The 17,892-nt window shown below is 38.3% G+C and overlaps 1 protein-coding gene across 1 annotated transcript; it reads left to right on the top strand.

Annotated features, from left to right (window-relative positions):
* On the top strand, window positions 1-17,892 carry LOC121386481 (retinoic acid receptor RXR-alpha-B-like). Its single transcript, XM_041517395.1, has 8 exons — window positions 1-68; window positions 3,303-3,449; window positions 5,235-5,628; window positions 9,554-9,718; window positions 11,168-11,269; window positions 13,132-13,216; window positions 14,630-14,817; window positions 15,965-17,892. The coding sequence occupies exons 2-8, from the start codon at window positions 3,306-3,308 to the stop codon at window positions 16,198-16,200; spliced, it is 1,314 nt and encodes a 437-aa protein (XP_041373329.1). The 5' UTR covers window positions 1-68; window positions 3,303-3,305; the 3' UTR covers window positions 16,201-17,892.

The following is a 17,892-nucleotide window of genomic DNA, read 5'->3' as shown; positions in this document are numbered from 1 at the left end:
TGGTACCGGCATACTTTTATTATTGGCGAAATGTTTTAGAATATAGGTCTAGAAAACAATTTGTTCTTGTAAGTATCGGTTATCTACGAACAATATTGACCAAACTGTTCCTTATCACCACTATCCACCATTTTCTTGTTGTAGTTAAACGCTAGTTAAAAATAGCAATATTGTAATGAAAGTAAGTCACCTCGTCAAATGTCATAATATCTCAGTTGATCAATTGATCTCTTCACACTTTTCCTGAGTTTTCTCCCCTTCTCCCGTGGGCCCTCAAAACAACAACAACGTTTAATACAGTTTGAATGTCTAAACATTTCTAAATGATTGAAAATTGGACAAGGCTTCCAACTGTTACAGCATTTAGGGTTAACCCTAGCCCGAGTACTCTGACTGTAAGAGAGCTAGACGGACATTTGGACATAAACACGCTCTCATTACAGTCAGAGACCAACCTATGTCTTTTTTTTGGCAATTCCTGACTACCAAACGGTAGGCAACGAGTCCCGCTCTAATACCACAACAATCCTATGTTTGACGTCAAATACCTTTACATCAATCATTTGCGAGTTAAGTGATACAAAAAAAATCCACATATTAATCACTAATACACTTACTACAGAAAGAAACCCGACAGCACCCACATTCAGCTACGCTTCGTGACACTCCGTCGCAACAATTGCAAAGCTCGGCGATCTATTTCGAGACGTAGACCACGTGATCGCGCACTGGGCGATTCCGCCTTGTGCAGCAGTTACAGGAGCCATCTCATATCAAGCGAAGTTACAACATGGAAGAGTTGGCTAATGCCGTTTTGGATGAATTTGGATTTCATTACGTCATTAAACCAAAACAATTACACATTATTGACTCCATTTTGAATTTGAAGGATACATTTGGGGTGTTATCGACAGGATACGGCAAAAGTATGTGCTACGTACTGCCTCCTCTTATGAGATGACCCCTGTAACTGCTGCACAAGGCGGAATCGCCCAGTCTCGAAATAGATCGCCAAGCTTTGCAATTGTTGCGACGGAGTGTCACGAAGCGTAGCTGAATGTGGGTGCTGTCGGGTTTCTTTCTGTAGTAAGTGTATTAGTGATTAATATGTAGATTTTTTTGTATCACTTAACTCGAAAATGATTGATGTAAAGGTATTTGATGTCAAACATAGGATTGTTGTGGTATTAGAGCGGGACTCGTTGCCTACCGTTTGGTAGTCAGGAATTGCCAAAAAAAGACATAGGTTGGTCTCTGACTGTAATGAGAGCGTGTTTATGTCCAAATGTCCGTCTAGCTCTCTTACAGTCAGAGTACTCGGGCTAGGTTAACCCTTATTTCAACGGGGGTGGGGGGGGGGAGACAATTGGTAAAGGGTTCACTTGATGCACGGTCAGTGACTCAGTCTGGTAGGCCCGTTGCACTGCACAGCCACAGGGCATGTTATTATTAAGTCAATACTTTTCATAATGTGCATGGCGAGTTGCTTCCCTCTACTTGGCAAATTTAAAATTGCGGGGATATTTTTTTAATGTTGTCATTGAAGATTTATTTTGTTAATAATGATGCAAGTACTTCAGTCAGTATTTTGTGAGTACGACAGGTTAAATACATTTTTGGTTTGTATGTCCATTTGTTGCACTATTTCGGTTGAGTGATGGTTGAAACATGGTGCAAACATTTTTTAATAAAGCTATATATAGGGTATGTAACAAGATCCGAACATAGTAAGAACCACACTTACTACGCCCCTCTGGACTAGGCCCAGCCTGTGCACCACGAATGGTGAATCAAAGGTCATGGTATGTACTATCCTGTCTGTGGGATGATGCATATAAAAGATCTCTTGCTACTAATGGAAAAAATGTACATAGCGGATTTTCTCTCTACTTTTTATTAGCTGGCAATATTTTATGACAGCGATCGATTCATTCGATGAAGATGGAAATAACAAAAAATGTATCCGACATTAGGGGATCACTTTACAAACATCTTTATTGTTTTTCGTATATCTTGAAATCTTTATTAAAAATAATATTAAAACTTTGATCGGTTCTGCAAAACCGGAACTGCTTGTGAATGTCGGTTCAATTAAAAGATGAGTCTGCTTGTATTTCGTATAAACTTTTTTGCACTTTTTTGTAGGCAAAATAAGAAGTATGTTTTTCCACAAAGTCAACCAACACACAACAATATGGTAACCAAGCTCCCCCCCCCCCCCCTTTTTTGTTTTTGTTTTTTTAATGGTGTGGTGCCGCGCGACCGCCCTCCTTTAATTTTCACCCAGCGAGAACACTGAATTTGTCGAAAATAATTTGTGTAATAATTAATATCTTGTTGGAAAATAGCTCTAGCTTTTTCATTTTTAAGATGGTTTGGCGACATCACCCAGAGCTTGCCCTGAAACTAACTCAACTGGTACCGATTGCAAAGCATGTAACTTTGTAATGTAAGGGTGTTGGTGAATATTTATAGTGCCCTTGTTGTATGTGTAGATCAGGCCATGAATTTGATGAATTTGTTTTTAGGTTTCTGCCAGAATCATAACCGTGATTTATTACAGATGCCTGTATTTTAGGATTCCATTTCATAATGGCAGCCAAAATCTGGGAACCACAGAATCCTGCTAACTTTGCAGCAATGAATTTGATGATTTTGTTTTTAGGTTTCTGCCAGAATAATAACTGTGATTTATTATAGATGCCTGCATTTTAGGATTCTGTTTCATAATTGTAGCCAAAATCTGGGAACCACAGAATCCTGCTAACTTTACAGAAGCCTGTAGATGATTAAGAGGGCTACTATCTCTGGGTGAGCAAAACATTTGCCAAATTGTTTATTAAACTTCAAAATTTGCAGAAATTGTTACTTATTTCAGAGCTAGCGAAATAATTTCATGTAATAATTGATATTCTATTAGAAAATAACTGTTTGTTTTTTGCAATTTTTGAAGTTGAATAGATAATTTGGCAAATTGTTTTGCGCATCCAGAGCTACATGTAGCCCTGTATTTTCTAAAAATATCAGTTATTACATAAAATTATTCCGCCAAACTAAAATAAAATTTGCAAAAAAAAAAAAAAAAAAAAAAAAAATTTAACTAGCCGTGGGAGTGGGGCTACCATAATTCAGAAGCCCTGTACAGTCATAATGATGTGATTATGAGTATTGCTGTGATTGGCCATCTCGGATACCTGGATTGGTATCCGGAGTGTTCACACCTGCGGCACCTTGAAGCTTAACAATTATACTTTTTCAGTATTGACAGTATTTAAGGGTGTTGGTATTGTTATTTTTTGTAGGTGATGGCTGAATGTCAGGAACAAGATGGTGGTTCTCCACCAGATGGCACCAACAACATCCTGCTAATCATGAATGACAACAGTGAGGAAAACCAGTCTATTGCTCAGACTACGATAACTTTAACAAACAGTCAGTCGTCATTTCAGGTTGGTGGACAGAACAGCAGTTCCGTGGTGACTGACGGGGGGTTGAATTTTAATTTGTGTGGAGGGGGGAGCAGGACAAGTAGTACCTTCAGTTTAATAACAGAAATAAGGGCACCAAAGCAAGTTGGAGTGGCACCAAGGTAAACTTTTCCATATAAACAAGGCACAATGTACATAGAGGCGACTTACACATAATTATGTACTTTTTATCAAATTTTTTTTGTTTATACCTAATTAAAAAATCACATGCTAAAACCACTAAAAAATTGTAGGTAATTTTTCAAGAGACAGATGCGTGTAGGATTACCTCATTTGGGCCCCATTTTACAAAGCAGTCTTAGTGCCAAGTTAATGTTTGTTGAGTTATTAAAAGAAAGAAGTGTTTTATTTAACGACGCACTCAACACATTTTATTTACGGTTATATGGCATCAGACATATGGTTCAGGACCACACAGGTTTTGAGAGGAAACCCGCTGTCGCCACTACATGGGCTACTCTTCCGATAGGCAGCAAGGGATCTTTTATTTGCGCTTCCCACAGGCAGGATAGCACAGACCATGGCCTTTGTTCAACCAGTTATGGATCACTGGTCGGTGCAAGTGGTTTACACCTACCCATTGAGCCTTGCGGAGCACTCACTCAGGGTTTGGAGTCGGTATCTGGATTAAAAATCCCATGCCTCGACTGGGATCGGAACCCAGTACCTACCAGCCTGTAGATCGATGGCCTAACCACGAAGCCACCGAGGCCGGTCATTGAGTTATTAATCATTGGCTATTGGATGGCAAATATTTGGTAATTTTTACATATACTATGATATAGTCTTGGAGAGAAAACCCACTACATTTTTCCATTAGTAGCAAAGGATCTTATATAAGCACCATTCCACAGAGAGGCCATGGTATGTGCTATCCTATCTGTGAGATTGTGCATATAAAAAGATTCCTTGCTACTAATGGGAAGATTTAGCGGGTTTCCTCTCTGTGACTGTTACAACGACTATATGTTTGACATCCAAAAAGCCAGTGATTGATAAATTAATGTGCTCTAGTGGTGTCGTTAAACAAAACTATTTTTTTTCTTTATGACTAACCAATGTGGCTGTGCGTTTCTTTTCTAACATAGTGCCATTGTGACGGTAAAGTCATTTTCCTTTACGGGGCGGAACATAACCCAGTGGTACAGCGCGCGGTCGCTGTGGGATCGATCCCCATCGGTGGACCCATCAGGCTATTTCTCGTTCCAGCCAGTATATCAAAGGCCATGGTATATACTACCCTGTCTGTGGGATGGTGCATATAAAAGATCCCTTGCTGCTAATCGAAAAGAGTAGCCCATGAAATGGCGACAGCAGGTTTCCTCTCTCAATATCTGTGTGGTCCTTAACCATATGTCTGACGCCATATAACCGTAATAAAATGTGTTGAGTGCGTCGTTAAATAAAACATTTCTTTCTTTCATTTTTCTTTACCTCCAGGACATTTCCTTCCTTTCTTCTTTATAACTGTTAATATGTTTGACATCCAAAAAGCTCATGATTAATAAATTAATGTGCTCTAGTGGTGTCGTTAAACGAAACTAAAAAAAATTCTGACTAACCAATGTGGCTGTGTGTTTCTTCTCTAACATAGTGCTGAGGTGACAGTTGCTTTTCTCTCTCCTCTTCTTCTTTTTTTCAAAAGTTTTTGGGCTAGATTTTATAACCTGGTAGCCTGGTGGGCTACCACTTAAAAAACCGAAGGTCAAGGCCTGTGGCAGTAAACTCATTTTCCTTTACCTTCAGGACAGCAATGTCGGCGACTCATTAATCATCTGCAACAAAGACGGCGGGCAGCTCGACTCGACGACTCAGCCTGTACAGCCAAATTCCACCGAGTCTAAGAAGGTGGAAGTCGTACAGATCAAACTGGCGCCCGAGGTGGGATCCGATGGCATCACGTGTAACCTTGACGACGAGGGTTTCCCACGGTGCATCGTGTGCTCGGACCGCGCCAGCGGGTTTCACTACTCGGCGTTCTCGTGCGAGGGCTGCAAGGGATTCTTCAAGCGCACTGTGCAGAAGAAACTGACGTACACGTGCAAGAACAACCAGAGCTGTGTGATCAACAAGTACACACGGAACAGCTGTCAGTTCTGCCGATTCAGGAAGTGTCTCCGCATGGGCATGAAGAGAGATGGTAGGTAGGAGCCTGCAGGGCACAATATTTCAGGCGAATTGTTGCTCTGTCCTCCGCAGGGCTTCTAGATTAATAGAAACCTTCATATGTGTCCATGTGGGACAGGGCTATTCCACCCGAGGGTACATAATTTCGGCAAGCCTCGTCCCTGACATCATATTATGTAGGTGGAATAGCCCTGTCCCACATGGATACATAATGGAGGATTATTTTTCTCTCATCCAGTAGATGAAAAACAAGCATTTTGGGAAAACGTGAAAAACCTACATTTTTAATTTTTTATCTTACAATAAAAATAATTATAACCATTGAAAAGATCGTACCCAAAAATGGTTTATACTAAAAGTGTACTAGAAGTATAAACCGAAAATGATAGTATAATTTTATTATGACAGCAGGTTTCCTTGTTTTTATGAAATATAAAAAGCATTTCTTGCGTTATTTTGCCGTTTACATGACGTCACCCAGTATTAATATCCGCTCAACAACAGAAGTCACGTGGTCATACAAGACAGATTTATTCCGCATGGGCTGACGTCACGGAATACGCCTCTCTTGCATGGCTAGGGATGGGAGAATAATAGAATCTATCACCATTGGAATTGCCTTATCTATACCGCACAGTAGTGATTGATTCTTTTTCTTGTCTATTTAATTACAATAACAAAACATTAATTTTGTAAGCTATGGTCTGTTTATTGTAGAATGATTCTGTTTATTGTAGAACGATTCGTATACATTTCACCTGCAAACTGATTTAATCATACACGGGGAAAAATATAGTCCACCTTATGCAACGACATAAATATGTAATCTTCAACTTACCAATAAATATAAAGTTGAAATATTAATTAGTTTAAATATTTTTAAAACAATGATACAATGTTAAATGGCAAACAGAATTTTAAAAACCACGAGTTATGACGTCAATCGTCGTAAAACATGAGATATGATGTCACGCATATGTAGAAATCGTCTAGCCCTCGGGTCGGACAGATTTATCTAGCCCTAGGGTCAGACAGATTTATCTAGCCCTCCGGTCAGACAGATTTATCTAGCCCTAGGGTCAGACAGATTTATCTAGCCCTAGGGTCAGACAGATTTATCTAGCCCTAGGGTCCGACAGATTTAACTAGCCCTCGGGTCAGACAGATTTATCTAGCCCTCGGGTCAGACAGATTTATCAAGCCTTCAGGTCAGACAGATTTATCTAGCCCTCAGGTCAGACAGATTTATCTAGCCCTCAGGTCAGACAGATTTATCTAGCCCTCAGGTCAGACAGATTTATCCAGCCTCAGGTCAGACAGATTTATCCAGCCTTCAGGTCAGACAGATTTATCTAGCCTTCAGGTCAGACAGATTTATCTAGCCCTCCGGTCAGACAGATTTATCTAGCCCTAGGGTCAGACAGATTTATCTAGCCCTCAGGTCAGACAGATTTATCTAGCCCTCCGGTCAGACAGATTTATCTAGCCTTCAGGTCAGACAGATTTATCTAGCCATAGGGTCCGACAGATTTAACTAGCCCTCAGGTCAGACACATTTATCTAGCCATAGGGTCCGACAGATTTAACTAGCCCTCGGGTCAGACAGATTTATCTAGCCCTCGGGTCAGACAGATTTATCTAGCCCTCGGGTCAGACAGATTTAACTAGCCCTCCGGTCAGACAGATTTAACTAGCCCTCGGGTCAGACAGATTTAACTAGCCCTCAGGTCAGACAGATTTATCTAGCCCTCGGGTCAGACAGATTTATCTAGCCCTCGGGTCAGACAGATTTATCTAGCCCTAGGATCGGACAGATTTATCTAGCCCTCGGATCGGACAGATTTATCTAGTCCTAGGATCAGACAGATTTATCTAGCCCTCGGATCAGACAGATTTATCTAGCCCTCGGATCAGACAGATTTATCTAGCCCTAGGATCAGACAGATTTATCTAGTCCTCGGATCAGACAGATTTATCTAGCCCTCGGATCAGACAGATTTATCTAGCCCTCGGATCAGACAGATTTATCTAGCCCTAGGATCAGACAGATTTATCTAGCCCTCGGATCGGACAGATTTATCTAGTCCTAGGGTCAGACAGATTTATCTAGCCCTCGGGTCAGACAGATTTAACTAGCCCTCGGGTCAGACAGATTTATCTAGCCCTCGGGTCAGACAGATTTATCTAGCCATAGGGTCAGACAGATTTATCTAGCCCTAGGGTCAGACAGATTTATCTAGCCCTCGGGTCAGACAGATTTATCTAGCCATAGGGTCAGACAGATTTATCTAGCCCTAGGGTCAGACAGATTTATCTAGCCCTCGGGTCAGACAGATTTATCTAGCCCTCGGGTCAGACAGATTTATCTAGTCCTCGGGTCAGACAGATTTATCTAGCCCTTGGGTCAGACAGATTTATCTAGCCCTCGGGTCAGACAGATTTAACTAGCCCTCGGATCAGACAGATTTATCTAGCCCTAGGGTCAGACAGATTTATCTAGCACCGTGCAAAAGCTGGATAACCCTGTCCAGTGGGCAAGAATATGCTAGCCCCACTTCCATGGCTAGCACTATTCATTGTTGGACTAGTAAATAACTGCTATCATCATGCCCAACGGCTAGTGAAAAACAAAGTGGTAAAATGCTGCATTTACATCTTTATGTAAATATTACTTTCCTGCCCCACCCACCTACCCAAATTAAAGGGTTTTAAAGTTCTATCTTCCTCTATCTTCCTCTGTGGGTGACATACCTGCATCTGATTGTATTTATTAAAGTAGGGCTAGTTAATTTCGCTTTTTAAATACATTTTAAAACAACTTATAAGATAAAAGGTATCTAACAGCTACTCATCAGTGTTTGAGATTACATTTTTTGGCCAGTATCCCAGTTGGATACTAACATTTCAAAATACTGGGTTCTTGAAGTTTGGTATCCAAAATTAAATTCTGGTATCCCCGGGATATCAGGATACCGTTAATCTCGAACACTGCTCATGTAGTATTCTCTATTTATAACCTAGTATGTTTCAAATTTAAATTTAATTGTAAGGATTGTCTGTTATTTCATTTAGGTGCATACCCCCCCGACCCACCCTCTCTTAAAAAAAAGCGTGGCAAACTTTTATGTGAACCACTTCATGTGATTCACATATTTTGCCATTCATCAAAAATCGGCATTTGCAAATTTTAAATTTAACTGGCAAATTTTATTTTTATTTGGCGAAATAATTTCATGTAGTGATTGATATTTTGTTGTAAATAATGGCGGGTTTCCACAGTTTTTTTTTTTTTTTTAGGGGCGGTACGTAGCTCAGTGGTACAGCGCTCGCTCGATGCGCGGTCGGTCTGGGATCGATCACTGTCGGTGGGCCCATTGGGCTATTTCTCGTCACAGCCAGTGCACCACGACTAGTATATCAAAGGCCATGATATGTGCTATCCTGTCTGTGGGATGGTGCATATAAAAGATCCCTTGCTGCTAATCGGAAAGAGTAGCCCATGAAGTGGCAACAGCGGGTTTCGTCTCAATATCTGTGTGGTCCTTAACCATATGTCTGATGCCATATAACCGTAATTAAAATGTGTTGAGTGCGTCCTTAAATAAAACATTTCTTTCTTTTCCACAGCTAGCCCTGTTGTGCGGGCATTTCTGTTTTTTATCATGCCCCAACGAACCTAAAAGAAATAACAAACGATCCATAAATCTGTAAAGCAGGTCTAGCTCTGGCACTTGCCAAATCGACCAATTGAGAATATTAAAATCAATTGTCGAATTTTATTTTAATTTGCCGAAAAAATGACTTGTAATAATTGACATTTTGTTACAGAATATATCGGTGTTTCTGCTATTTTTTTAACTTTAATAGATAATTTGGCGAAATTATCTTCTCACCCAGAGCTAGCCCTGTGTAAAGTATATTTATATGTTTGTTATCAGCGGTGCGAGAAGACCGGTCGCCGGGCGGTAAGCATCGAAAACGTCAGCGTACGGAGGAGACGGGCTCACAGTTCTCTTCCTTCCCAGCGGATCACACAGACCTGAACGATTCCCTCATCGAGAGCTTGGTGGCTGCACGTCCAGACACGTTCCCCGCTTACGAAGGTGCGTGTAAGTTAAACTTTAATTGATGTATTTCGTTTTCTTCTTCGGAGCGGGACGTAGCCCAGTGGTAAAGCACTTGCTTGATGCGCGGTCGGTTTAGGATCGATCCCCGTTAGTGGCCCTATTGGGCTATTTCTCATTCCAGCCAGTACACCACGACTGTTATATCAAAGGTCGTGGTATGTACTACCCTGTCTGTGGGATGGTGCATATAAAAGATCCCTTGCTGCTAATGGAAAAGAATAGCCCATGAAGTGGTGACAGCGGGTTTTCTCCCTCAATATCTGTGTGGTCCTTAATGATATATCTGACGCCATATAACCATAAATAAAATGTTTTGAGTGCGTCATTAAATAAAACATTTCTTTCTTTCTTTGTTCGAATGCTCAGACAGTAGCTCTAGAGCACATTGATAATTTAATCACCGGCTATTGGATTTAAAACATATGGTTATTTTGACATATAGTCTTGAGAGAGAAAACCTGCTACTTTTTCCCCATTAGTAGATCTTTTATATGCACCATCCCATAAACAGGTCAAGCTACTCATTTCAGAGATAATGGGTAGCATCTATGACCACCCCAGTTCCACACAGAATTTGAGTACTTTTTTATAGGTAACCCATACATGTTTCAAACATGAGGTTACTAGACACAGTGGTACTACTAGATGTAATAAAATTGCATACATTTTTTGCCCAGATGAAACTAATTTTTTGTGTGTGGGTATGGGTAGTTTCTGGCATGCTTCCATCAGAGAAGTGTTCAAGCATACCTGTCATGGGCACAACCTCTGACTTCACCAGAGAGTTCCATCCATGACAGGGAGGAATTATTTTTACAACAGACTCACATTTATCACCAATGAATTGTGGTATTAACTGCTCTATCAAAAGTTGGATGCATCTCCAATTTTGACCCAGCCAGAAGTTATTTGGTTTAGTGTTACCTGGCTACTGAATGTTAGGCCTGGGCTAGTGAAAATTATCAGCTGTAAAACATAGGGTACTTTCTAAAGCTAATGAGAGGGCCAGTGACCTTCTCAAACATTTTACTAACACTAAAATTACGTTTTCTATTAAGGTCGATGTCAGTCACTCTTCACATCCTTGTTTTGGCTTCGTAAGCAATCAATATAACATATCCCATGATAATGTTTTGATATGATATATTTGACAAACAGTACATTCTTAATTCTTTTAAAATTTAAATTTAATATTTTTTCCAGAATTATGAAAAATAAAAACATACCAATTTGTAAGTAGACCATTTTGTATTGTAATGTGGCGAAGCATTGTAATAGTAATTGTAAATTTGAATTCACACAGTTTGCGGGTGATTTTCATTTTGTTCATACCCCGAAGAACGTAAAAGAAATACCAGACAATCCTTAAAAATATGCCGAGGTGTTTTAAAATCAAATGCCTTTCCTTTCGGTGTTTATTTGCAGGCAGCCAACCAGACATTTCCTCCACTATCAGTGTGAATGATCTGATGCACTACGCGTATGCAGAACTCAAGTACATTATTGAGTGGGCCAAGAAAGTGCCTGGTAAGCAGTTTTATTTCAGAACTTAGGGCGAGGCGTAGCCCAATGGTACAGCGCTCGCTTGATGTGTGGTCGGTTTGGGATCGATCCCCGTCAGTGGGCCCATTGCGCTATTTCTCGCTCCAGCCAGTGCACCACGACTGGTACATCAAAGGCCGTGGTATGTGCTATCCTGTCTATAGGATGGTGCATATAAAAGATCCCTTGCTGCTAATCGAAAAGAGTAGCCCATGAAGTGGTGTCAGCGGGTTTCCTCTCTCAGTATCTGTGTGGTCCTTACCCATATGTCTGACGCCATATAACCGTAAATAAAATGTGTTGAGTGCGTTGTTAAATAAAACATTTCCTTCCTTCCTTCAGAACTTAATAACAGGACATGGCTCAGTGGTTGGCAGTTACCCAGAATTAATCCTTAACCCTTAAGAGACCATAATAATAACGAAAATCATGACAGGGAACGTTTTGTTTTCAAAATCTTGATTAGCAATATTTTTTTTCCTAGTTAACTGCAAATTGATTAGCAACTACTGTTTAATGTTTTAAAATTGTCAGGGCTGGCTCTGACACTCGCCAAATTTGCCAGTTACGAATTTTAGAAACAATTGGCAAATTTTATTTTAATTTGGCGAAAAAATTTAATATTTAATATTTTATTACAAAATAACTGGGGTTTTTTGTAATTTTTGAAGTTTAAAATGTTGACTTGGCGAAATTTTCTGGAATACCCAGAGCTAGTCCAGATTGTGTAGCGATCTCTGAAATTTGCATAGCGAATCGCGGTGTGATACTGAACAAAATGTTCCCTGCATAAAATAATGGTATACAGTCAAATCTGCTTAATTCCATACCCCTTTGCATGTCAAATTTATGCTAATATTAATAACCATTGTATCTGATTATCCATTACAACCCCCATGTCCAGATTATAATCAATAGTAACCTTTTTACAAGTGCTTAGTGGACCGTCTATCTTAGTCTTAGTGCAGAACAAACACTGATAATTTTCAAAAACTTAAGTTTTATTTATTCTGTTCCAAAAATCTACATGAATTGTTATAAAATAACAATAATTACAGATAATTTTCAAAAATTAGTTTTATTTATTCTGTTCAAAAATCTACATGAATTTGTTATAAAATAACAATAATTACAGATAATTTTCAAAAATTAGTTTTATTTATTCTGTTCAAAACATCTATAATGAATTGTTCTAAAAATAACATTTTATTACAGAATTTAACAATAAAAATCAGTGATGTAAATGTAAACTCTTTAAACGATATGACGTCATTTGTGTGTTTAGTACTGATAAGTTCATTGGTGGATAAACACCAAATCATCCAATAATATTGTATGTTACACTGATGATTTGTATTTCCATGGTTACAAGTGCCTGCTGGGAGTAATAAGCAGACGTTATTATCCCAATAGGTTCAACATAACCAAGTTAATAAAAATTATAAGAAGCACATATGTAATAACAAGTGTAATGATGTAATTTTGGGAAGCGACGTCATAACATGAGGTTGCTTGCCTAGTCCTAACTCAGACTGTGCATGTGAAATATGACGTCATTTCGTTGTCTCCTTCTAGTTGTGGTTGAAATTTTTTGAGACAGCCCTTATTGTTCATAAAAAAATAACAATAAGAAATTATTACACTCACATGAGTTTCATTTTGATTTTATGAAACTCGTGTCAGGATTTATGTACATATTACCCTCACTTTCGCTCGGACAATACAAAAATCCTGACACTCTTTTCGTAAGATCAGTACAACACCCAAGCTCGTATAATAATCTCTACTTATCTTAATTTCATTTTGTTTAATATCATTTATGGTGTGTTTTTTGTTTGTTTTTTCAGGTTTTCGTGATTTGGATATGCCTGACCAGATGGCTTTGTTGAAATCATCTTTTATGGAACTGAATGTTCTTAGACTCGCATATAGGTTTGTGTTGCACTCCTGGAAATCATAATTTTACACACAATGATGGATGTGTCGGTCATAGACACAGTGACTGTCTAAATGTCCCAACAGAATGTTGTCTGGAATATGAACATTTAAATTATCCCCATATCCAAATTATTGGTGTATGGCCTCCCATTTTTGTAGAGGTGGCAGGCTGGTTTTTTACCAAATTAAACGAAAATGCCAGAATCTGGATAACAAAATGTTTTCATATTAGCATTACTGCCAAACAGCTATATAGGATTGCAAACGAGTTACTATGCATTTCTACATGGATTACAATAATTTTGAGGGTAGAATGATGAAAATAAATGGTGAAAAGACTTCAGGTTAGCACATGTTCCCTATGTATCTCTATCGCTTTTGCCCGAATTATGTTTGTGGCCCATTGGGTTTTTTCTTGTTCCATCCAGTGCACCACGACTGATATACCAAAGGCTGTGGTATGTGCTATCCTATCTGTGTGACGGTGCATATAAAAGATCTCTTGTTACTAATGGAATAATGTAATTGGTTTCTTTTCTAATACTATATGTCAAAATTACCAAATGTTTGACATCCAATAGCCAATGATGAATAAATCTACATATATGTTCTCTAGTGGTGTCGTTAAAACAAAGTTTTCATCCATCCTTTCATTTATTCATCTTCATTCATCCTATATTCATCCATTGATCTATTCATCTGTCCATCCACCTACCTGCTCATCCATTGAGATAATTTTAAGTAAAGATCAATTGTAAACTGATGGCAAGTGTGTTCTGTATTGTGATTGGTTAATTACTTTCTTTTTCCGGGATCAAATAAGAATAACACTCGGAAAACTAATCACGTCATTAGAAAGTGACGTCATTAGCAATTGGAACAGGTGAAGTTGACGATTCAAGGGTCTACAGTTAGATTGTAGCCAGGTATTTTTTTCAAGAAATACCAAATATACAGTTAGTTGCATACAAAAAAGATTCAGTTTACAATGGACATAACCATTTTGAGTTTTTGATTTGTGGGCGCTATTGTCTATTTGATGCCCGTAAATGTTTCATTTAACAAATTACATTTGCAAGATCAAATAGACAATAACACCCGCAAATCTAAAAACTCAATATGGTTATCTCCTAATTAAGTTCCCTATTATTAATGTTTTTGAATAATATATTATTAATTTAACAATAACTTTTGAACTTGTTTTCAAATGCTGTATTTGTTTCTTGGGTTTATTGGTATGGATAACACATTGAAGTTTTACGAGGAGATAACGGTGTCATAATATCAGATATTTTCAAACACTGTATTTATTTCCCAGGTCTATGGGTATGGACAACATCAGTGAAGTTTTACAAGGAAATTGTGTCGTAATATCACATATTTACTAACACTGTATTTTTCCCCCAGGTCTATGGGTATGGACAATACAGTGAAGTTTTGTGAAGGGATCGTGTTATCATCTGATTATATATTTTCGATGGGCTGGGGCAGTGAGCTGATTGGCGCTACGATAGAGTTTGCGTCTAGACTTGCCGAGACGCACATCGACAGAACAGAATTCTGTATCCTCAATGCCATCGTTCTCACGTATCCAGGTAAAGCACATTTTTCTTCATCTATAGATACAATACACACCCTAAAAAGATAAATACTATATGAAACAGAATTCTATATCCTCAATGCCATCGTTCTCACATATCCAGGTAAAACACATTTTTCTTCATCTATAGATACAATACACACCCTAAAAAGATAAATACTATATGAAACAGAATTCTGTATCCTCAATGCCATCGTTCTCACAAATCAAGGTAAAAGACATTTTTCTTCAAAAAAAGAGAAACACGAATTAAAAAGATAATTGTACCATAGTTGGCATATGATCTTACAACACTAACTACCGATAAAGAAGCACTGTGTTTTTATACTGTAGTCTGACGATATATTTGACACATTTGCCATGTTTAATATAATAACCATGTGCTATACACAGTCACAGTATATTCAACACTCTTACTTTATCTTTGAAATTAAGTACCATGTTTGATTAAATTTCACGAGGAACATAAACATGATTCGAAATGGTAGCGAGTTTAATATCCTATTTATTACCCATAATCGATCTTAATTTATATTACTCAACTCGTTTGGTTGGCGTTCCTGTAAGGTTGCAGTGCACCCATTGACGACGTCGCGAAGTGTTACGTCACACTTGGTGTTCTAGTGGGACGTACCACTTTGATATATGTACCAAAATATTTTTAACCAAATGGGTAATACTTAGATGTTATTATCCATATGGTTCAACATAACCGAGTTAATAATAATCATACGAAGCACACGTGTAATAACAAGTGTAATGACGTAATTTTGGGAAGCGACTTCATAACATGACGTTGCTTCTCCAATCCTAGTTCAATCTGTGCGTTTGAAATATGACGTCATTTCATCATCTCCTTCTAGTTGTGGCTAAAATATTTTGAGTTGGGTCTTGTTATTAATAAATAAAACAACATTAATAATATGGATAATAAAGAAATTATTACACTCGTGTGTGAGTCATACAGACTTTACGAAACTCGTGTCAGGATTCATGTATTACCCTCACTCTCGCTTGGGCAATACAAAAATCCTGACACTCGTTTCGTAATATCAGTACGACACACAAGCTTGTATAATAATCTCTATGTATTACACATACATTTCTCTCATGTAATAACATTTTTGTTTGTGTGTTTCCAGATGCGATAGGAATAAAAGACAAACTGACGATCGTTCAACTGCAGACTCGTTTCCTGGACGCTCTGCAGCGATACATCAAACACCATTACCCATCAGACACGCGGAAGTACGGCAAGATGTTGCTACGGTTACCGTCGCTTCGTACGGTGAGCGCAAAAGCGGCAGAACGTTTTCTCTCACTGACACTTGATGGCAGTATCCAGCTGAACGACTTAGTTCTGGAAATGATCAATTAAGAGATTTTCATGTGGACAACTTTCTTCACTGCTTGAACAATGGTAGTATTGTGGAAAGAAAACAAGATCTCCAACACTGCAATAAAGCCAGGGCCATAGCTGGGGGGGGGGGGGGGGGGGGGATGCAGGGGAGGCAGTTGTGCCCCTCCCCAAAATAAAATATCCAGAAAAAATTATAGAAACTTAAAGAAACTCCTCTTCTTTACAGTTTGAGGAGTTTTAGGTATACTCGTTCATTCCAAGAATTCACCTGCACCCACACACAAAAAATCCTAGCTATGGTCCCAATAGCCCACACTCGTACGAGAATTGAATGCAGGAACAACGTGTTAATCCTGTCATTATCGATAAATCTTACAAAATACTTAAAGTGTCTGGTCATTTTCCATGTGCGCAGGGTTCGAACTTAAGGATCACAATTTGCCATCATTGAGATAATTGCTGGCATTGAGATATAAATTGCCATAGGACATTACCGACGGCACTTTTGTGCCATCGGTAAAGCTCCATAACAATGGAAAAATGTATGCACCTGGTGTACATTATTGGTCAGTATATAATATTTATACATTTGAAATGTGTCTACATACAGCAAAATAACCTTTCAGTCATGTTTATTTGCTGCAAAAGTCACTTTTTAAATTTTTTTATGTAGGCAGGGTCAACATTGTTGTCATTGGACCGTTTCACACATGACAATTTTTTTTTTTTTTTTAAATTGCCATCTGAGACAAATTCTTAAGTTTGAGCTCTGATGTATGCAGTTTTTGATGCAATGTGGGTGAAGAAAAATTGATGCATAAAATTGGCTTATAATAAACTCGATGCTCTTGATAACCATAGAATACATAGATTTTTTTGTTTATGCTCTTGTTTTTCACAACCACATTATCACCAAATCCCTTAGTCATAAATATCTATTAATAACAGCTTGATACAAAGAAAGTTTAGTTCATAAAAAGGTTAAACAATTTTCTCATGCAAAGGTGTTGATAGACAATTAAAACTAGTTACCACTTGCAGTGGCGGATCCAGAAAATCCATTTAGGGGAGCCCCAGTGACATGAGGCGGAATGCCACGGGAACTTTGCGGGAGGTTGGGAGAGGGATGGTAAAAAAATTAAAAAACATTAATATATAATAAAATTATAACTCACAAAATTTAGGGGGAGGGGGGGAAGGCCCCTGGGGTCCCCCCTAGATCTGCCTCTGACTTAGTTTATTTTGCTTTGAATACAGGGCTGGACTTAATCCCTAATGATAACAGCTTCGTATAAAATTTAAGTGACAAAACACTTGTTAAAAAAAAGAAGGTAATTTTCACATCCAAATAAGTAATGGACCGGCTTGAAAAATATTTATGACTTAAGCTAGGTATCCGTAAGCAGGCATTGAAATAATCATGGTTTCAGTTAGCCTAAGTACAGGTTAACACAAAATACAAACATCCACAATAAAATCACAATTTCACCTCACCATATCGTAACGCCATTTTTAGTGATGAAAAATACAAACGCAACAACACAGTCTTGTCTCACCGTGTAACATGATTTATTTATATAAAATACAAATGCGCACAGTTTTAGTAGACTTAAAATTTAATCTCACCATGTTGTATCATCATCACATTTTACTCATTTGTGTACAAAATACAAACACCTGCAGTGTTTAATAAACTTGTATCAACAATTA

Source organism: Gigantopelta aegis, chromosome 12, assembly GCF_016097555.1.
Source record: "Gigantopelta aegis isolate Gae_Host chromosome 12, Gae_host_genome, whole genome shotgun sequence".
Classification (NCBI taxonomy): domain Eukaryota; kingdom Metazoa; phylum Mollusca; class Gastropoda; order Neomphalida; family Peltospiridae; genus Gigantopelta; species Gigantopelta aegis.
This window is presented reverse-complemented; position numbering and strand designations above follow the sequence as displayed.